The sequence below is a fragment of the Dasypus novemcinctus genome, chromosome 7 (assembly GCF_030445035.2).
Source record: "Dasypus novemcinctus isolate mDasNov1 chromosome 7, mDasNov1.1.hap2, whole genome shotgun sequence".
In the NCBI taxonomy this organism is placed as follows: domain Eukaryota; kingdom Metazoa; phylum Chordata; class Mammalia; order Cingulata; family Dasypodidae; genus Dasypus; species Dasypus novemcinctus.
This window is the reverse complement of record NC_080679.1, coordinates 68,799,496-68,822,954: the sequence shown is the minus strand read 5'-3', so window position 1 is coordinate 68,822,954 and position 23,459 is coordinate 68,799,496. Positions and strand designations below refer to the sequence as shown.

Here is a 23,459-nt window from a genome sequence, read left to right as displayed (position 1 = left end):
ATTTTCATTCAAGAACTAAATAATTGTTTATTTTCAAATATATCTGCAAAAAATTCTAATAGGTGTGGGTACTACTAAATTTATGAAGAGTTTATTGATTACAGTCAAAGCAGCTACACTGTGCTAAAGCAGAAATCCAATTTCTATCCTGAATGAAATCTGAACTCTAGTAACTAGCAGTGATAAAGAAAACCGGAATAAAACAGTAGAAATATAGGGAGTAGAGGGTGTGAGGAGTGGGAGAGTGGAGATCACTACCCTAGACAACTTTTTGAAAGTGTTGGCAAGCCCTTAAAAATAAAATAAAAAACATGATTTAAAAAAACTAGTGAAGTCCTGTACAAATATTTTTTCCTTTATTTTCTGTATCTTAGAAAAGTCAAGACAAATTAAACAAATAAATTACAGTATTCTATTAACTAAAACATATCATTTATTTAACAAGTTTCAAAACAAATCTATTTTTTCCTTGTTTTTAATCAAAATACTTGTGTAGGTATCCTTTAATCTGGAATCTAACATATAGAAAGACTCAACTTGTTTCAATCCATTCTTCTATCTGTAACTAGAACATGTATCCTGTTTTAATAAAATATTTCCAAAGAACCTAACACTGAACCTTTCACACTTTTAGTTTTTATTTTACTTATGCTAAAGGGAAGCGAATGTGGCTCAAGTGACTGGGCTTCCGCCAACCATACGGGAGGACCCGGCTTCAATCACTCGGACCTCCTGGTAAAAAAGAAGACAGAAAGCATGCCCACACGGCAAGCCAGAGCCCACACAAGTGAGCACACAGCAAGATGATGATGCAACAAAACAGAGATGAGGGGAGGGTCAAGGTGAAGTGCACTAAGGTGGCACAAGTGACAGGGAACCTCTCTCCACATCAGAAGTCCCCGGGATCAAATCCCGGTGAATCCTAGAGGAGAAAAAGAAAAAGACAAAAAGAGAAATAGATACAGAAGATCATACAGCGAATGGACACAGACAGAAAAAAACAGTAGGGTGGGGAGAGGGAAACTTAAAAAAAAAAAAAAGAGTATGTGTGCAAGACCTGGCATGAGAATGTATCTTTGCATGTCTTTGTGCACTTTGTAGATTCATGTGTATATATATGCTCATATCTGTTTTTTTGGTTTTTTCCCCAAAGATGTATTTATTTACCTCCCCCTCCACCCCTGTTGTCTGCTCTCTGTGTCCATTTGCTGTGTGTTCTTCTGTATCCACTTGTATTCTCATCAGGTGGCACTGGGGATCTGTGTCTCTTTTTTGTTGTGTCATCTTGCTGCGACAGTTCTCCATGTGTGTGCACCACTCCTGGGTAGGCTGAGATTTCACGTGAGGCAGCTCTCCTTGCAGCATCCCTGCGTGGGCCGGCACTCCTTGCACGCAGTAGCACTGTGCGTGGGCCAGCTCACCACAGGAGCCAGGAGGCCCTAGGTTTGAACCCTTGGACCTCCTATATGGTAGGCAGATGCTCTATCTGTTGAGCCACATCCGCTTCCCTATGCTCATATCTGTTTATTGGAGGTTACTTCTCTAAGAGAAAATATGTTTCTGAAAAAGATGAAAAAAAGTCAGAACAGATGGAGCCAGAGGTATTCTTCACAGAGGAATATGAAGGAAGCCTTTGGTTCTGGATCCTCCTACTAGAAAGGCTTCAACAAAGAACAGGATCAGATGTAGTTATAAGAAGAGATAAGAGAAAAAAACAATTTAGAATGATGGCTGGTTATCTTTACCAGTAAATAACACTTTTATTGTCATGAGTGACAATAAAGAATGGGAGGGTGGAAATACTCTTGGTTATTTAGTCTGCCAATTTGAGAAGAAGATGAATGTCAGTACTTCTGCAATTTTATCTTGTCATTAGACAGACTATAGATCCTGTGATGTAACCAGCAAAATCTGTCAAAGTTGCCAGCTACAATGATTCTGAAGGACAGAAAGTACTTCAATAGTTTTCTATTTCAGAGACAGGAAGGATATATGATGAATATTTAGTTAGCAATGAGAGGCAAAGATTCAATTGTTGATGAAAAACACTGGAAAAATGAATAGGAGACCGGTCATCTAAAAAAAAAGTATTTAGGAAGTATGAATAGCAAGAAACTGAAATCATGTGGGAACTGGGTGTCATTCAAATGACTACTGGGTGTTTATGTGATGAACACTGTGCACTACTGGTAATACATCTTTGCTATGGATAATTCTATAAGGTAAGTCACTTATGATTCTGGGGACACACGGGTACTCTAACATAAAGTTACACATTAAAGAATATTTAGAATAGAGAAAAACACGGGCTTAATTATAACAGCCCAACTGACCCAAAATAACACCAAGAAAAATGTTTAATTAAACAAACATCTATACTGAATTATATATATAGCTCTGAGTATTATTTAATGGATAGTGCTGAACTGCCCCTTAAAGTCAAATATATTTGGCGGTATATTATTCAGCATGTGAAATTGCTCTCATTTCATTAGGACATTAGGCTATTAATAAATGCCTAGTGCTTACTTACTTAGCTGAAAAATTTCTTAGCTGAAATCTCATCAACGTCTAGGAGGAAATATGTTCACACAATAAGCTTCAACATTTGACTTTTGAAACAACAATCTATGACATCAGACTGAGGCAGACAGGAATTCCCCTTGTTCCATTTTATTCTCTCTCCAAGGGGCAAGGTATTCAATACCTGTCAATTCATACAGCTTGAGACCCAACTAAGCATAGCATTTCTGAGCAAATGCCTGTGTTCTAGCAGAATGTGGTAGGCTCCTCATAAAAGGGATCTATATCTCTCACCCCTCAGATGTTCACAGGCTTGGTTCCTCAACCACTGCCTTCTGACCCCTATGCATTCTAGTAGAGGTCCAGTTTCTGCATGCCTCTGGCTGTGAAGAACAGACTTCACTGGCTGTCTTAAATCACTCACTCAACTTGGTTTTGCCTCCTGAGGCAATATTCAGGCCTCCTGGTTTCAAACTTTTACTTTCTTCCTTCACTACACTTTTGTCTCTTTTCCTAGGGCTGCAATTTCCCACTTAACTGTTAAGATAACACCCTTCCCGCAGTCCATGCTTCTTCCCTTACACCACTAACGCACACACGCACGTTCTTCCACTAAGTCTAAATAACAGCCAAGTCCATCACTGACAAAAGATTCTAGATAAAAGTGGGGGAAGGGAGCACTTCAGGCTTCTGCTTAGGATGCGGAAAGCTGAAAAGAGCATTACTCCATCCCTTACAACAACAACAACAACAACAAATGCTACTTAATCTGAAAAATCACAACTTTTCTTAAACCCATCTGAAAGCTAAGTTCACAGGAAAAGCAATTAACCTGAAATCTAAGAAAAGACCAGTACCTTCAAGGAGAAACGGAACCAGAATACTTAATTACCTGCAATAAATGCCAGACCTGATACAAGTGGGGCAAGAAGTCTTCAGCTAAAAGTTTTGATGAATAGATAAAGGCCAAGTATGGGTAATGTGAAAATAAAGAACCTCTGAGAGGCACAGACACAAGGAAAATTCATACCCATTTGCAGGCTCTTTGCCACAGACTTTCTGGAGACTCATGGCAAAGATGGGGGTAGGCAGGATAAGAGACTTGAAAAAGCCTCGTAGAATGCAGGCCCCCGGGTGGTGGGGGAAGGAAAGAAACAACAACAGGCACTACTAGAAAGGCCAGATTCTTCGACTCTATCACCCCTACAGAACAAAAGCCTTAAGGTACCAAGGAAAAGGCAGCAAACCCTGTCATCTTAAGGGTACAAGTAAGACCCATGGTAGCTGGAAGAAAGGAAAAGAAAAACCCTCCATCCCTGGGGAGGAAGCAAGAGCAGGAATACCTTAGTCCAGGTCTCCTAAAGCTGAGGAAGGGCCAACATCACTAAGAAGGCCCTATCCCCTAGACTCAAGGACGTAAGAGCCTGCCTACAACTGAAGCTGACCCAGAACAACAGAGAATGTCCCTCTAACAAACACTGAGTAACAATCTACTGCTGAGTGAGGGTCAAGAGCACAGAAGAGAGCTTCTCCAAGGCATAAAGAAAGACCTACCAAAGCCGCAGGAAGGGCAAGCACTGAAAAAATCCCTCTCGCAAACCAGCCCTGACCCTAAACATAAAGAAGAATTTGAAGTCTGTGTACACTGAGGATAATTCTAGTAACAACACAACCGAACCCAGCTCAATTCCTGGCTCATCTAAGTCAACCCTTCCCTGGACCCACTAAAAATCTAGAAAAGACAAGTATCTGTGCCTGCCCATGTGTAGGCCTAAACACTATTTACCTCACTCTCTACTGTCCTAAACAAGACATCCCACTTTAAATTTAAAGGCATAGAAAGAAGCAGTAAAGAACCCACTGTCGAGAAACTGCAATCAACATAACCAAACTCAGATAAACCCAGATAATGGAACTACAAAGCTGAGAATTAAAGAGAACTTATAAATAGTATGCTGAAGGCTCTCACGGAAAGCCTGCAAGGTAAGTTGGGAAATTTTACCAGACAGATGGAAACTATAAGGAAGAAGCAAACAGAAATATTAGAAACCAAAGACATACTATCAAAGATGAGCAAAGCCTTCAACAGGTTCAACAGACTCAACAAGACCAAGGAAAGAATCAGTGACTTTAAAATGTGGAAAATAAAATAGAAGAGCAACCAAGAACGGTGAGGAAACTTCAAATAGCCTACCATACAGGCACCCCAGAGATACACTAAAACTGCTGAAAACCAAAAACAAAGTGAAAATCTTGAAGGTAGCCAGGGGGTTTCAGAACTAGTAGAAAGGTACACGTAACATACAGTGGACCAAAGACACAAAGACTACCAGACTTCTCATCTGAAACTGTGGAAAGTAGAAGGCAATGGACAGCACGACTAAAGTGCTAAAAAAGGAGAAAAACAAAAAACTATCAAGAAAATTCTGTATCCAATGAAAATATTTCAAAATCAAAATAGAAAAAGATTTTTTTTTTTTTCCCAGAAAAAGAGCTGAGAAAATTCAATGCCAAAAAACCTGCACTGCAAGATATTTTAAAGAAGATATTTAGGCACAAGGAATGTGATACTTGACAAAAATTTGAAGCTCCAAAAAGAAATGAAAAGCACTAGAAATGGCATAAATGAATGCAAATATGAGATTCTTTTTTTTTTTTTATTGTTTTAACTGCTGTGTAAGGCAACAGACTGTCTAATGCAAAAACAGTAGCAATGTTTGCTGTGAGTTTATAGCACAATAAAAGTAAAATGTATGACACTAACAGCACAGAGGATAGAAGGTAACTATTGGGGATATTTATTTTTTTCCAGGTTTATAATTTACTGTACAGATTGAATACCAAATGATGAGTTGACAATAGCTTCTCCAAGCATTAGAACTTAAAGGATGAGGTGAAGTTTAGAATCCATTTATGTTGCTTTCACAGCCGGAGTTTTTTTAAACCTTAACTTGAAGTATGAGACAATCAAAGCAATGCCTCCATATGTGGCCTACAGACAATTTTCTATCTGTTAAGAGTATAAGAGTTGAAATATTTTTTAATTCAGTTTCTGGACTTGCCATGATTTCAATCCTGCCGAAGCCATAAATTCCACAGCCTGTGGCCTTCAATGTACAGCAGCCACCCCTCAACCCAGCCAGAAGAAGCCACCAGGATGTGCTCTTTTAAGGTCCTTATACTACATGTGAAATTGTATATTATTTGAAAGTAAGATGTATACTGTAAATCCAAGGGCAACCACTAAAAACAAATTTAAGAAATATATATTTTAAGCCAATAGTGGAAATAAATGTGAATCAAAAAGTAGTCATTCCAGGGAAATGGACTTTGCCCAGTGGTTAGGGCGTCCGTCTACCACATGGGAGGTCCGCGGTTCAAACCCCGGCTCTCCTTGACTCAGGTGGAGCTGGCCCACGCGCAGTGCTGATGTGCACAAGGAGTGCCCTGCCACGCAGGGGTGTCCCCCGTGTAGGGGAGCCCCACACGCAAGGAGTGCGCCCCATAAGGAGAGCTGCCCAGCGCAAAAGAAAGTGCAGCCTGCCCAGGAATGGCGCTGCCCACACTTCCTGTGCCGCTGACGACAACAGAAGCGGACAAAGAAACAAGACGCAGCAAATAGACACAGAGAACAGACAACCGGGGGGAGGGGGAGAATTAAATAAATAAATAAATCTTAAGGTGGGGGAAAAAAAGTAGTCATTCCAAAAGAAGGCAGTAAAAGAACAAAGATAAAATCTAGGAAGATGACCGCTTTAAATCCAACCACATTCAATAATACTGCAAATGGTCTTACCACACCACTGAAGAGACTGTCAGAAAGATGGGGTTAAGATGCTGTACACTTCCATGCTTCCAATTTCATTCACCTAATATAAAGTTTGGTATCTGTCAACTCTCCTACTAGAATACTGGCAATTAACAGGTTGTAGAAGGGAAAATATGACCAAAAAAAGTTTAAATTTGTATTCCATCTTAGGATCTCTTTCTAATCTACAATAAGATATACTCTCACACAATAAAAGTGAAAGGGCAAGTAATGTCAGAAAGAAAGGATGGACAACCATTTTCATGTTCAAAACCAAATCAGGTATGAAAAAATTAAAATACATACAGAAAATAGGCTTTAACTTCAATTCCCAAATGTCTAGGATTTCCTAGTATTAGTTAAATGTCCTCTTGGTAGGACACACACACACACAAATTTTTTTTAAAGATTCTACTTATTTAATAGAGTTAACTATAGTGATATAAATAAAAACAAGACAGCTTTTGCGGTCTTTGACAAAGACTCAAAATTCATTCAACAAATATTTGAATGCCAACTATATGCAGCACTGAGTACCCAATGCCAAACAATAGAAAATAAAACTAGCAAACTTCTATTTCTTTTGTTTTTTAATAGAGCATATTTACCTCAAAGCCAAGTCTATCCTTTTCTTTCCAAAAACAAAAATGTGTTACTTTCTTATCCCAGAATTCATCTGGCTTCACTACACAAACAAGGGATACCTCAGCTGGAACAACATTCTATAAAACATAGAAAACATTTTCAAATTATACATATAAAATGATTAATATACTAAAGTTGTAAATGACTAAATATTCATGGTTAGGCTGAGTAATTAAGAGACCTTTGAAAAAGCAGCAAAATAATAAAATAGAAGAAACACTCCAAACTTCAAAACATTTATGATAATGCATACTAGAAAGACAAGTGGATTCAGAAAAGATTTTAAACAATGTAGTAAAGATAGTACATTGAATTATTTGTGTTTCACTAAAACTCTTTACTAGGAATATGTTTACATTAAATTGAAAGACTTTATTATTAGTTAGGAAACTATTAGTTTTTTTTAGGCTATGAAAAAATATGTTTTTCCAATACAGTCATCTTGGAGAATTTCTTCAAGCCACATAAAATCAACTTTTTTTTACAAAATAAATTTTTTATTGACCATTATACAAAGAGGCCAAGGTCCTCCATCATTATTAATCTTAAGAAGAGAACAAAGAACTGCTGATCTTTGACAAATACAGCTTCACTTTACTAGATAAGGTTATTCATACTGTCTAAAGAATGGAGATTAACATTTATTGCGTTAATAACTGTTCCATGTACATTTAATCAGCACGTCCCATAGAGTCTTATCTTCAAAATAGATTTTAAATCTACCACCCACGCTGCCAACATCCCGAACTAGCCGGCCTTCTGAAATATTCTCTTCACTGTCCTTCGTACTTGACATTCTCTTGCGCTCAGAATAAAATTCAAACCTCTTCCCAAGGCCCTCCATGCTCAGGCCTCCACTGACATCTTGGACCTTGCCTCACTCCCCTCCTAGTTCACTCCTCTACCAGAGTCACGCTGACCTTGCTGCTCCAGGAATGTAAGTCTGTTCTCACCTTAAACTTTCCCCTTATTGTTTCCTCTATCCAGAATGTTCTCTGCCCTATGCCTAAAGGAATGTTTCCTCACTATATTAGGATTCTACAGGAATATATCCTCCTCGGAGAAGCCTTCCTTGACTACTGAATCTAAAGTGGCACCATCTGACTCAGTCTCCTTTACCTATTGTTTTTTTCCTTATAGCATTTATCACTATCTGACATTACTTGCTTATTGCCTGACTCCACAAGTAGAATAAAAGCTTCTCAATAGCAGACATTTTATCTATCATGCCTATTATGCCTCCCCTAGATTCCCAATGCCTACGACAACGCCTGGGATACACACTAAACATAACTGTTGAATAAATGAATCTTCATTAACAAGTAGATGTATTCTCCCAACTTTACAGAAGACTAAATTGAGCTTCAGAAAACTATAGTAATTTGCTCAAGGTCACAGAACTAAAAAGTGATGGAACTGGAATATCAGATCTGTCTCTGACCCCCTTTAAAAGTTCTACCAAAGCATTTCATATGTTCTAGAACAGGTACAACAAACTTTTCCTGAAAATTCCAGATAGTAAATATTTTAGTCTTTGCAGGAAATACAGTCTCTGTGGCAATTATTCAACTCTGTTGCTACAGTGCAAAAGCGGGTATAGAGGAAACATAAATGAATTTAAATGTATTCCAGTAAATTAAATGAATTTCAATAAAATTTATTTACAAACGCAAGGGGCTGAGCACTGTTCTGGACCATAAATGGTACCAATGAATTATTATTACTACTTTCATCATCATTATCATCATCATCATTATTCAGGGGGAATTAAAACTTTTCAATGTAAACATGTCACTGGGCACGTCAGAAATCTGGTGTCCCCTACAACAACTATGTTAGAAATAAGGTAAGAACAATAAATTCACTGGTGCCAAAACTTTCATCAGAGTGAAAGACTAGGAAATTCAGGGTAGAGTTGACTTTTTTTCATACACTGAATTGTGGATACTATTTAAAATATTTAACCAATATTAAATTTTTAATTTACGATTTCAAAATCACTGAATATTAAAGCTGTGAGAAATAAGAAAAAAGCAAGCCCCTTGTTTTATACAATGCCAATTACAGGTAGAGCTAGAACTAAGTTCTTGGTTCCCAAACAAAAAATTACTAGTACCTTCCAAGATAATAAGCAATAAATGAATTCGTAGGTAGAAAATGTCTGACTAGGAGTAAACAACAGGTTATACTGCAAGTTGCTGAATACAGTAACTATTAAAAAATCCAAAAGTTGTTAAAATACCTATCAGAAAAGAAATTGCAAGAGGGGATTAAATCACCCATTGACTGTTTTTTAAAGCTGCCACTGATCAAAGTCCAGTTCAAACAGCAAGTTCCAAATAGCTCACGTGACACGACTGAATGAAAGGATGAAAGGAAGAACATATGGTCACAATTAATGGATTTCCTACCTAACAGTTATTTTAACAACTTTCAGAGAGAAGAATTAATCTTCAAGGTTTGGAATTTTTTAAAGTACTGAAAATGTATTTGATAGGAAAAGTTATTATGGGATACCAATCTGTGCTCCCTTAAAAACTGATCCTCCAGAAGTTCTGTGATCTTTAACCCAAAGGAGTGATAACTAATGATGAAATGTTTAAGCCTAACACTTAAGAAGAATAAGGCAATAGGCAGATAATTTAGGGACCACCTCAAATGAACGCCCCACTGGTACATGTATAGAATGCAATGGGAAAATCCAGGGCGTGGGAGTTAGGCCATGCTGAGTTAACAATCCTGGCTCTTTTCCACATTCATTAGGAGAACCTGGTTTAGTTATTTAAAATTCTTGAGCCTCTGTTGACCTTAGGGGATACCAGAATCTGCTTCACAAACTTGGGAGGATGAAATTAAGTTAGACAATTTATATAGCAAGCTTAGCCATATTAAGGAACTTGTTCCCACTTCCCCAATCCCATCTGCCTAATTATGCTAAATAAAAGATAAAGCATTAAGAGTCATTTTCCTTAGATATTATTTAAAATTTTAATTATATTCCTTTCCAGAGAACCCTAAAGCAACTAATTTCTTCTCAAATTCATTTAAAATTCTTGATCTTTCTTTCATATGAACTAACACTTACCCAACTGAATGTTTACTATTCCATGTTATTGTCAACTTGTGTCTTCTCCAAACTGCCCTACCAGCAACTCACTTCATTGTATTTGCTTGACTTTTGAGCTATCACTAAGTCGTGTCCCTGCCAAGAATGTCCCCTCACTTTCTTTCATTTAAACTATACAGCCCCTTTAATTTCAATTACTTAAAATTATCTTCTCCAGAATCCCTTTCCAAGGGAACCCAGGTACATGACAGCAATTCACCCCCATTCAATCACTCAGATGTTTTATTTTTCCATTTCAGATCATAATATCCACAATATTTTTAATGGGCCCTTATTACACTCAAGGCATTGTGGAAACATTCTGTGAGAAACTCAAGACTGGAAACTGATCTCAAGGACTTTGTAATTGGAGGTATTTATTAAATGTTAACTTGTGGACTATGAAAGTCCTTGAAGACAACGCTGTTAAATTAATTTCTTCTGGATTATAAATAGTAAGATAATCATTAGTCCTAAAACTTTTTGGAAGTAAGAGGGGAATATAAGAGAAAGACATATCAGAATCGCCTGAGAAGCTTTTACAGACTAGACTTACTCAGTGTCACTCCACATCTGTTGTATCAGAATGGGGTAAGAGAAAAGGATGATATAGGTATTCCAACATGCACAGCTCTCAGGTGAGTCTGACAACTGGCCTACTTGCTTAAATTACTTAAACATGACATGTTACAGTAGATTATTTACAAACCTTTACAATAGGATTCAAATTTATTTTACCTCTTAAATTCAAACCAGTAAAAACTGAATTTAAACATAATCCAATAGTGAGATGTGCATTTTCAGAACTCAGTCACTGCTGAGATGCTTGAGCCCAGTCCTATAAATGAAATGGGTTTGCCTGTACAACCATGACCTGTTGTCATAAAATAAAACTATTTCCCAACAGTCAAAAATAAAATTACCTGTAGCATTAAGACTACTGTTTTCACCACATTCCATTGTGATTTTCTGCCATCCACTATCACAGTAAATCCTCTAGCCTTACACTTTTCACTGAAACAAAATAAAATTGCAAAGTATTAAAAAACAACCTTCTGATTTCATTCTTTATAATTCTAAATACTGAAAGTTTAAAGTTTTAATCATATATGAGTAGAATTAATAACTCTTGGTTTAGTTTACATTGTCAAATAAAATTCTTCATAGTATTCTTTCTATTTTTTCAAGCAATTTATATTTTCTCACTTCAGAAAATAATCATAATTCACAAGGTAATTCAGCAAAAAAACTACCCTAATAGCATGGAAAATCAATGTCTTAAATGAAAGAATTAAAGAAACATTCAAAGAGTCCCATTAATCTTTCAATTTTTTCATCTGTAAACTGGAACCATAGTCAAGTAAGTAACTAATGATTGCCAAGTGTGTTTTGTAGTTCTTATCTCTCCTTTCTGCCACAAGAATAAAGTTGGTGAAATGACAGTTTGAAACAGGTAAGAATAAAGTAAGCCATTATTAAACTATTGGTGCTCTTTGGGGAAATTTAACAATATGAGGAAGCAATTGGTGTACATAATTCAGAGCTTGTATACGTTATGTCTGTCCCACTTCTACTCTCATTTTAGCATTCTTAGTCACCTGACCAGCAAAATATTATCCTGAGTGTAGGAAAATGTGTTACTGCTATATTCAAGTATTCAAATATTTACTAAGGACTCTCCAGAAGTCTACCCTAGTAAAATGCAACTCTGTATGAAAAAACTCCACCCTAAAGATCAAAAGTACAAAAAAACTCATTCATAAAGATAAACTACACAGCTAAAATAATATTATTATTTTACCTATAAAAATCAACAATGCAAGGATCTTAATTGCCCTCTCTCTAATTCTGTGGAAAGAAATGAAGCTTTGGTTAGCAAAGCAAGGGTTTGGTAGTGAGACTTCTCCCCACCCAAAATTCCCTGTTACCTACACTGTAGGGAAAGTAAACAGAAGACCTTTTACTTGGGTATTTAAATATCATACAACAGCTCCCAAGGATTTGACTAGCCTTTCCCGTATTCCCTCCAAGCATTCACATTAGATCCAAAGGAGGTTTTTGGAGAAGAGAGCCAGTTCTGAGAAAAAGTAAGGTCACAAGGATGAGGATAAAGTTGCTAAAGATTTGGAAGAAGGAGCAGGATCCTCTGTAGCCAGCGTCAAAAACTGAGCTCCCAAAGTAAACAGAAAAGTTTTCAAAAGGTCAGGCAAATGGAAACATGCCTGCACAAAAACGTTCACACAGGTATTTCTAGCAGTATAATTCATTAACAGCCAAAGAACAGAAATAATCCAAATGGCCAACAATTGATGAGAACTAGATAAACTGAGATCTATATGAGGGAATATTATTCAGTCATAAAAAGGCATGAAGTACTGATAGAAGCAACAATAGAAGCCTTGAAAACATTATGCTAAATGAAACAAACCATACACAAAAAGCTACATATTATATGATTTCAATTAAATGAAATGTCCAGAATAGCAAATCTATAGAAACAGAAAGCAGGTTAGTGGTTGACAGGGACTAGGAAGAGGAAAGAATGCTAATGGTTACGGGATTTCTTTTGGGACTGATGAAAATGTTCTGGAATTACATAGCCACAATGGTTACACAACCTTGTAAATATACTAATAAAAAATACACTAATAAAAAACACTCTTTAAATGGGTGATTTTTATGATATGTGAACTACATCTCAAAAAAAAATTCTACTCCATTTAGATTTCAAAAATGAAGGATTTGGGAAGCAGATGTGACTCAACCAGATGGGTGCCCGCCTACGATATGGTACGTCCCAGGTTTGGGTCCCATGTGTCTTCTAAAGTAGATAAGCAGATGCCAGCACCCGCAGCAACGAGGTAAGACGCTGCACTATACCATAACAAGCAGACACCTAAATAAGCAAATGCCACAAGCCAGCAGGCACTGCAGCCCATGGGGAGCAGATATGGCTCAGGCTGTTGGACACTCCCCTCACATGTGGAAGGTCCCAGGTTTGGCAACCAGTGCCTCCTAGAGAAGGTGAGCAAACCATGAGCAGATAGATGAGAGAACCATCTGAGGGAGAAGAAGATAAATAAAAATAAATAAATAAAGTAAATAAAATGAATATTTAAAAAAAAAAAAAGGAGGAGGAGGAGGAGGATTCCCTTAGTATTCTTCAGGGAAAAAAATTAAAAGGTAAAGCAGTACAATGTTCATTTACAAATAACAACAACAGAAAGACTTGCAAGGGGAAACAAATCTGATTCCTAACTGCTAGCTATGGGCTCAGGTAAAGAAAGAATTCCTGAAGTTCCCCCAAAACAAGACACTCAGGCAGACTACTAAGACTTAAAGAGGACACAAGCCCAAGAGAGATCAGCCAAGGTAGGATAACTGGCTGTTGAGTGGCCCTCAGAGAAGTGGCAGCAAGCACTATGGAAGTCTGCAGGAGGGGGAGTAAGACCCACAAAGCTTCACAGTGGAAGGACTTTGCCTGGGATAGTACTGGAGCCAAGAAAAGGGTGACAAACCGATAAAGTAATTTGGTACTTCGTCATCAATATCTGCATATCTGAAATAAAAGTTATATCACTCTTTTGTTAAACAAGTAAGTTTTCACAAACAACATTTATATTTCAAAGCACATTTGAAAATAAGCTGTACATTAAGACTAACAAAGTAATGTAGCTTGCTATTACCATCTGTAGTAAGCTTACAGGCATGAAATACTCTAAATTTATCTTTTAGAGTGCTTAAAAACACCCTTAATCATAATTTTCACATTGTACTAAAACAGATAGTGAAAATGCACACAATCTAAAGATACCATTGACGACCAAGTGGCCTTTTAACTATGTGAAAGGAAATATTTTTTTACTTCATTCCTACAAAAGTGAAGTGATGATTTAAACTGCTTTTCACAACGTTTCTAATTAGAAGCATGTTAAATGCTTTTATAAAGGGCATGTTCAAAAAAAGAAGAAAATGGTATATTAATAAAATCCTTGACTTTTAATATTTTTATAATTATATTTAAGGAACAATAACAAAAAATCTATTAAGACCCTGCCTCCTTGTCCTACTCCATTAAAACCTTTTTAGGGTGAAGTGGCTGAGTTAGGAGCTATGTAAAAAAAGTAAGGCAAGGCTCTGCAAGAATTTCCCTTACTTTCTACCTAGAAGGGAACTGTCAATGGATATTCTGGGTTTAGTATCCTGCAGCTCTTCAATAATTGTTTCAATTACAATAAAGATTTCTTCTCTTCCACTAATAGCGCTTTCTGCTGATACTTATCACAGAATGACACCAATGTCATTAAGCTATTATTATAATTACTTGCTTACAATTCATCTTCCTAGGATAATATGCTTCCAGAAAGCAAGAATATTATCTTATTAATATCTTGGTAGTTTCTAATATAGTGCTTGAAAGATAGAAGGCTTTTAAAAATATTAGCGGGCATGTACCAAGTCAATCCTCAGATAGAATGCAACAATGGCTCTCCTCACTCAGAATGGAGCCCTGAGCATGGCCTACAGTCCTCTATGATCTGACCTCAGCCCCTCTCTCTCTGATGACTCTCATATCATTCTGACCCTATCTCAACCTGTTCCAGTCTTAGGGATCTCCCTGATGTTCCCACAATATGCTAAGCCTCTCCTGCCCCAGGGCCTTTGTACTTTCTGTTCCCTCTGTCTTAAACACTCTTTCTTAAGATATCTGTAGGACATGCTCCTCACTTCAATCATCTCTGGTAAGTGTTACCTTATTTTGTAAAATATCTCCATAAACCCATTCCCATCCACCACTCTTTCTGACTCTTCTCACGCTTTGTTTTCATAACACTCATAAACATTCAATATACCGTGTGTATTTATTTGTAATATATGTTTATCTGATATTAGCATGTAAGATCCATAAAGGCAGAGAATGGGTCTGCTTTGTTCACCCATCTGACTCAGCACCTAGAAAAGCGAGGAGTATATCATAGGCTGTCATAAATTTGCTGACTGACGTTAATGTTTGTGATTTTTTGGTAAGTCGTTCAACCACTGCATTCTGATGCTTCTTCTGCAAAATAAATGAGTTTTTCTACAATTAGGAAGAACTGACATAAAATTAAAAATTGAGAAAAAATAAAAAGGTAAGCTTTTACAGATGTTGAATTTCTAATAAAAAACAGAGCAAATATTTAACAGCATTCTATGAGGAGGATTTAAACATGGGTAGGATGAGTAGACTAGATAATTTTAAGGTACATTTCATCCCTGAAATTCCATCATTCCATAATTTAGATGATCAATAAGTTCAGTTCACTTTGTGCTTAGAAAATGCTATGATTTTAAATGTACAGTGTATGTACCATTGAAATTTTTTTTATTAAAGTCAATAAAAAGGGTTTTCAAATTTTCTTTTATAATACTACAATTACCAGAGTTGTCATTTTCATGTCACTTAACAGCTGTGATAGATCCAGGTTTTACGTTAATTAGTAGTAGATGTTACCAATTAGATACTGCACTGAGAGTTTAACAGAGGTAAACAAACAGTGGTTAGGTGTTGTGGGAAACTGGCTTACCTCTTCCTTATTGTAAATGTTACACCTGTTCTATTGTAGATGTTGCAGTTGTTAGATGTTGCAGTTGTTCCCTATTATAGATGATGTTGCAGTTCTAATAGCAAACAGCTGCTTGGTAGTTTCCAATAAATATGAGGTGGAAACTAGGGTCGAGGCTCTCAGTTCCAGAAGCTGTGAGTCCCCTGGTCCCATCTTTATCTCCTCTCTTTCTCTCTCCCCTTTATTTCTTTAAGTTCTGCACTGCCTTTCCTTCGTGCAAACCCATTGTGAGCTGACTGCAGCACCTGGGAGCACAGCCTACAAGACTGCCTGAGTTCAAAGGCCTCTGCTAACCCTGGGTGGCCACAGGAACCCTTGGCCGAGAAGCTAAACTGCCACCTTCTCTGGGCCTTATCTGTAAAAAAAGGGGTGAGGATAACAGCACTCATCTCATAAGGTTATGAGAATTAATGATTTCATGTTTGCTGTTATCTCCTTAAATATGGAATTATTTTTCGTATCTGACTTCCAACCATCATCTATAAAGTCTCAGCTCTTTTTTTTTAATTTAAAGTTCTAAAAGGAAGGCAAGTGCAGACCATCCATCAAACAACTTCTACAGAGCTTGCAAATTCTGCATGTTTGAATTTCCAACAAAATGTGAGATGCTCTGAAAATGATCAGCTACCATTTCGAGTCAGCCCAAATAAAGGGCATAAATCCACATCTATTAACCAGTGATTACTGATTAGTATGAAGTACCGCACGGGGTTCTGAAAAATACAAATAATTATAAGACACAGTTTCTTTTCCCAAAGAGCTTATGATCTTTTTGAAAGGTGAAAGGGTGGAAAGCAAACTAGCATTTTGGTTAGTATTTTCTTTATATTCACAGACATTATCTGATTTAACGTCATCAGAAAACAATAAGAACCTTTGAAATTTAAAAATGTTAAGACTTAATTTTAAACGTAAAAATTCAAGTATCATTAAGCACATTATGATTAACTGCCTAAAGAATCAGAAACGGAACGTTCTATAAGTTTGGAGAACAGCTGACAGAATATGGGACTACCTATATAAAGGAGCTAATGAAGCTAAACCTAAAAGGAAAGATGCAGAGCAGTGAGAAAATGAGCAAATGCACCAACTTTCTTAACTTCTCTGCCTTCATGTCTTCATCTATGAAATGAGGATAATAGTTGTCAACTCATCAAGTTATTCTGAAGATTGAATTAATAGCGGTACTGAAATGACTTGTGTAGTAAGTGCTCAAGAAATATTAACTTAAAAATATGAGTCAAACCACAAAAGGTGTTAATATATCAATCTAAGGAGATTTAAAGAGTGTCTCTGAGAGCAAAGACTTGTCTTCACAGGACACAAAGTACTGTGTCACAAAATAAATGGCTATTGTATTGAACTCATCATGCAGGAATTGGGAGAAGTCACAGAAAACCAAGAAAAAAGGATGATGGAACTACTGTTTGGGGAAATTAATCTTTACTTGTATGGAGATAAGAGGGAAAATGGGGGCACAGAAAATAGCTTAGATATTGAAGTCTAGCCTGAAAATTCAGAATACCCCTATTTGTGAACTTAAGCATTTGAAAAAAGAAAGGGAAAGAAAATTACAAAATCACGACAAAAGAAGGAACCATCTGGGTCAATCATCACATTTTAAAAGGCACATTATAGACCTTTAATAAATATTTCTTGAACTCAGAAAATATTAAAAAGTCACTCAGCAGCAGCATAAAGCATGTTCAGAGCACTCATATACAGTGCTCTGAAGTAAATCTAAGATAAAAGCAATTATACCCCCTTTGCCATAAGTGATTTATTGAGCAAAACGGAAGGCATTGATTCAAACTTTTTTGGAAAACTGAGTCATAAAACACAAAAATTGGGGCGATTCAAATCACATACTCACTGACTATGCAAGCCCTTCTAAATTCTAAGGCAGCAAACTGAAGGTCTTGTATTCATATTTAAATTATTTTCTAACTGTTCTTCAGAGTCCCAGAAGTTCTAAGAAAGCTCCTTAAAAATGGGGAAAAGGACACAGTGGAAATGAGATATAAGAAGGGAACATGGACATGAACAGGAACAGCTCTGGGCCTCTACTTCTACTTGGCTTCTAAGATTTCTTTAAAACAAAGGTGGCCATAAAGAGATTAAAAAAAAATTCTGAACATCCCTGCCCTACAGAATATTGGCACTTATAAAATTACATGTTATGGGGTTCCAATTATAATTTTACCATTTAAAGAATTACAGACATACATAGCTGTTGTATTTCCTTTCATGATATATTCTAGGTCATTTCTATGACCTCACTGCTAAGCCTGGTTTGTTCTTTCAGTAGGTACATACTGAATACCTAAAGTCTCCAAATCACTTTTATTGGCACTATGGATACAGAGATAAATAAGACACGGTTCCGCATTCAAGGACTTGACAATCTAATAAGAGAATGTAATCCAACTGGAAACTACCATTACATCATGTAAAAGTGATTAGGGAAAAAAGTCTAAAGTCCTTAAAAGGGTGATAATGAAAAACGGATGAGAAACACTGGTGCGTATATGTTTGCCACGTGTTTTTAAAAGTGAGTAATCTCAATAACTTATAATCACATTTCATGTAATACTACTGAAAATTCCATGTATTAAATATGGATATATTTGATTTAAATTCTTGAAATATGTAATGAAATGATATGAGGAGAACACTTGTGAAATTTTCATTAGTGCTAATCTCAGTATTTACTGTTCTATGAAAAGATCTGCAGACTAATTTATATTTTTGTCTTTACCTCTCAGAAAATCTTGAATTTGATTCTGTTTCCTGAATCATGGCCCCATATCTGATCCTGTTGCTTATATCTAAGATGTACAGCAATAGCTGGGAAAATAAAAGAAAAACTCCACTTACTTACCTCTCCTAAAACTTATTACTCATGCTGGCCCTAATTTGCCAGTTTCTCATTCTTAATTAATACTAATGATTGACTTTATTAAAAAAAATTTTTTTTTAATGGCGCAGTAATGGTTAGTCTAGAACTCTAAATAAATCGACCTGGACATGAGAAGCCACCCACACAACTCAGACTACAGTTAAGCTGACTCTTCCCTTCTCAGTCCTTCTATTCAAAACTCTGAAACAAAAGAGAAGCTTAGGGCCAACATGTGTGGAAAGGAGTCAGGAAATGCCCCCTGTCTCAACTGTGCTGGGGTGCCCATTTAAAACAGGCATATATTATTCCTTGTCTCTGGTCATTAAAAAAAAGAAAAAGCTATCATTAAATGCAAAATATTAAGATGTTCATTGCAAAAGGACTTTGGACACCTCCTGCAAAGGAGGGGCCACATCAGCTAACTATACTGCTAGAGTGGTCTTGAGATGTTCTTAGCTGGGAAGAGTTAAACTTCAACACTAGGCACAAGGAGACAAACAAGTCACACACAAACACACACGCGCGCGCACACGCACAGGAATACCAGAAAGGGAAAAACCTTTCTAAACACATGCTGAGCCTAATCAATAGGGTAAACTTAAAAACATGTCTAGGAGGGAAAGAGGGAGTGGTAAATGAATAGACATGAGATAAAGCAAATTAAGTAACATATTAAGAGTAGACTCTAGGTGGTAGGCATCCCTTCTACTTACTGCTTGCATGCCCTAGGTATTTGGTATAAAAATCTTTCAACTTTATATCTGAAAAATTTCATAATAGTGCTGGGAAAAAAAATTACAATTTAAAAGCAATTCTGAAAAAGAAAATTCAGTTCTTAAGACTACACCTAATAAACTGCTTTCCAGAGTTGTGTGACAGAGAATTCAAAAATGACATTCTAGCATTTAATGAAATAGCAAGGAGTAATATATACTGGCAGCCATGTTTTCAAATGCCAAAGTTATAGGAAGCTGATCCAAGAAAGCAAAGGACCAATGATTCAGAGATTTGTATATTTTGGAAAGCCAAACTTTAGCAAAACAATTATCAAAAATAAAGTATCCAGGTATCTAATTTTGCCCTGCTAGAGTAAGTTGTCTCATCTTGCTTAAACTTACATCTTCTCTATTAGCTGGCAGATTTGTGTAGACATGCAGAAGCTTATTCACAGTGGAGTAGCATCATATATATATTTATGAGAGAGAAAGAGATGATTTAAATAGTCCAGGCTATTCTGGCCTCCCTTCTACTTACTGCTTGCATGCCCCAGAGTGAACATGAGCTAGGAGAAAATAATCTGTTGGTGCCTTACCTGCCTCAGTTACCCAGGGCCTCTTACAGTGTAAGCATTATGTTGAATTGTGATTTTGTTATCTACAGGTATATATTTCCTTACAATATACTTAATCACAAGCTGACTTATGTTTTGTGGAACTTGGCCTCAGTAACATGCTCCATTGCTGGAGAAAAGCCCAACACACTCATGGAAAGATAGTTTAAAAGTTTCTAATCTCTATTAAGGCATTTTCAAGAGTAATTTTGACTATTAGAGATTTTGTATTACATTCTAATCTCAAAACTGAACCTCATAAAATGGAGCTCCACTGTACTCTGTTAATTTGAAATATGAAAAGGTGCTGGACTAGTGTCAGGAATTCTAGATTCTAGTCCTGGCTCTACTTCTAAATAGCTGTGTGACCCTGGAAAAATAATTCTAACCTTTGAGTCCTAACTACCTCTACTACAAATTATGGCAGTTGGTTCAAATGGTTTCCAAGTTCCCTGACATATTTAACCATGAATCCAATGATTGCTTTTTCTATAATGTGTTAGCTAAAAATCTGGCTATTCTCAGTTACCTAAAATGTAGTTTGCTATCTCCTAGTGAATATTACAAATTAGCAATCAGCTGCTCAGAGAATTTAGCAAGGTTATTCAATTCTAATTCACTGATTCTGAAGTCTAATTTTTCTCTCCCAGAAGGTGAAAAAATTAAGAAATTTCACTTTAAGACCTCTATTTTCTCAATACTAAAACAAAAAAAATCAGCAAGACAATCATTAAATTATAGGCCAATATTGGAAGTAGGTGTGATTAAAGTCAGTCATACTAAAATGTTGTTTTAACCCTGTACTCAGCAAAGTGGTTTTAAATTGAATAAGGTATTATGCTAATAAAACGCAAGTACAGGAAGAGGATACAAAGAATTGTTTACTCTGACTAAAATGTTTTAAAATTCACCATCTGGAGCTTAAGGGTCTTATATAAAAGAGTTTTGCTCCTTTTCCCACCACTGTATTTTACAAATACATACACACCCACACCAGCCCTCATATACATGCTTAACTGCAAATCTGGTTGTATAGCAGAGTTAGGAAATTTAAGATTTTTTTTAAAAGACTGAAGAGCAGGCCTCCTAAGAACAATTAGATAAGAATCTCTGGGGGTGGATCCCAGGTGTTAGAATTTTTTAAAAGTCTCCAGATGATTCTAATGTGCATATATGGAGAACAAGTTGGGGAGGGACCTTTTTTATTTTTATTTTGGTTGAAGTGATAAGAATAAGATAGCAATAGGAAGGTTTACGTTTGTCTTCCCAAGAAATCTGAAAATTAAAAATTTAAGGACCTTTGGTTCAAAATATAAAAACATTTTTCTATTTTTAAAAATAAAAATATTTTTAAACAATATATTACAACCTACAGGTATATTTATATCTATATAGTGCAATATAAACAAAAGATGCTTTCTGCTGAATTAACTTTGCTAATTTTTCTAAAGACATATGATATAGGGATGCTTAATCTCTGTGCTCCTGAAAAGTTGACAGTACATACATTTTGGGAATCTGGATCATATTAAGTGCATCAAGAGAAGATAAAAATAACTTTTTATCTGCTATGATGTCATAAATGATTAATCCTACTGTTTTTAATTATAACTTTACTGATAATAAATGCAGGTAAGATAGTAAAGTATACTTTTTTTGGTGCTACTTTAATAGAACAGGAATCATTACTAAATGAATGAAAACATACTGATATTTAAGGAAAGACACTTTTAGAGTCACCTTGGAATGCTGAGTAGATAGTCTAGGGTGACACTGAGCTCATCCATATTTGTCTGTTCAAGGCATAAAGGAATTGTCAGAATGAGGCCACTTCGTCTGTCCTTTCCTCCTGTTAAGGAAAGAAGATAAAATGTAACATGTAATAGACCCTAAATCACCATGTGAATAATATACATTTGGATCCGTGTTTCCAAGGCAATTACAGGTGTAAAACCTAAGCAAAAAATATCTAATGGTTACCTATACATTATAAATATTTATAGAAATACCATAAAATTATAGAAAATTAAGAAAAAGAAAAATTAACCTATGAAATCTTTACCTCAACAACATAATTATCATTTTGCTTCATTTTCTCGATTTACTCTGATTAATATATAATCAAGTCATCACACATCTATTTGTGTGCCTAGAACAATAAGCATTTACAAATAAAAGGTTTCATAGCACCCTTAAGGAATCACCAGCTAAGGAATTTCCAGAAGAAAAGCTTTAATTCATAAGAAATAACAGTATGAAATATGAGAGTTTAAATCATGGTCATATTAAGGCTAAGTTGTACTGTACAAATATATTACAAAATGTTACAAAATGGATTTAGAATATGGGGGAAGAAGAGCTGTGATAAATGTGAAAGTCATGAAGTTAAGACTTAAAATAATGGGTAGAAACTGTATTAACCAAATCAAAGAGACAGTTTGTGATAAGGAATGATCTAAGTTAACTCACAGAGGTCAGATGAACACGACTTGTTCAGGAAGTGATGAAGAGAAAGCCCTGCCAAGCTAAGAAAACTATATGGGGCCCGGATTTTGAGTCCTGAAAGCCAGGTAATGGGATGCACTTACATTTCATATGTTCAAGTCACCTTCACTTTGCCATTAGCATTAAAAATGGAACTAATACTTTCAAACACACAGCTGCTTTGTAAATTCTTCACAGGCTGGACTTGCACACTGGGGTCCATCTTCTGACCCAACTGACATTTACGGAATTTTAGAAGCTTAAAAAGCAGCAAATACTGAAAGACATGAATCTATACAATCACTATATATCACTAAAAATGGAACAGTGTCAAGTGAAAAAAAAAGAATCCTATTGTGACATGCTACTCATAATGTGCCAAACATAAACAATCTTCTGCCTGCTATTAAATAAACCACAAAAAATACTTATAATCAACCAATTCGTTTAACCTAAAAAAATGGCTATTTTGCATGATTCAGCATGAGCTAGAACAATACTCTTAGAAAACAATCTGACAATTACTAATAGAAATTTAAATGACCATTCTCTGTAACTAAAACTTCTCTTTACAGGAATTTATATTACTGAATGTGTGCACAATGAATGCACAAAGCTATGAGTAAGAAATGTTTACTACAACAACACCATTTAAAAAAATGGAAAAAAATTGGGAAAACGTTAAGTGTCCACTGATAATTAAGTAAAAAAGAATACATATGAAACACAGAAATAATATTAGAATTCGGTATCTAATTTTGCCCTATATAACCTACATGTCTATTTACAGAGAGACAAAATATATTCTGAAAAAAAAAAAAAAAAAAAGGACATTAGTAGCATAAATATCAAGACAATTCTAAGACTGAAAGAGAACAAGAATGAAAAAACAAGATAATATCATCTGAATAACCTGAAATAGGTGGGGTCACAATACCTATTCTAAAGCACATGCAGATTTACTCAATGCAAAAAATCATCACACCCAACTTACCACATCACTGTTTCACACTAGTAAAATATTTCACAGGTCTCCTCGACTCTTTTTAGCCAATAGG

At 35.9% G+C, this 23,459-nt stretch overlaps 1 protein-coding gene across 4 annotated transcripts in view; it reads right to left on the bottom strand.

Moving 5' to 3' along the window:
• The window catches only part of SESTD1 (SEC14 and spectrin domain containing 1), a 129,576-nt gene that overhangs the window by 70,104 nt on the left and 36,013 nt on the right, over window positions 1–23,459 (bottom strand). For 3 of the 4 annotated variants that reach the window (XM_004476862.5, XM_012518960.4, XM_023584175.3), the window contains 3 exons: window positions 21,658–21,766; window positions 11,006–11,096; window positions 6,940–7,053 (listed from right to left, as the gene is read on the bottom strand). In XM_004476862.5, coding sequence (XP_004476919.1) covers window positions 6,940–7,053; window positions 11,006–11,096; window positions 21,658–21,766 — 314 coding nt within the window. The remainder of the gene's footprint in view (window positions 1–6,939; window positions 7,054–11,005; window positions 11,097–21,657; window positions 21,767–23,459) is intronic. The other variant, XM_058300569.2, reaches the window with a different exon arrangement.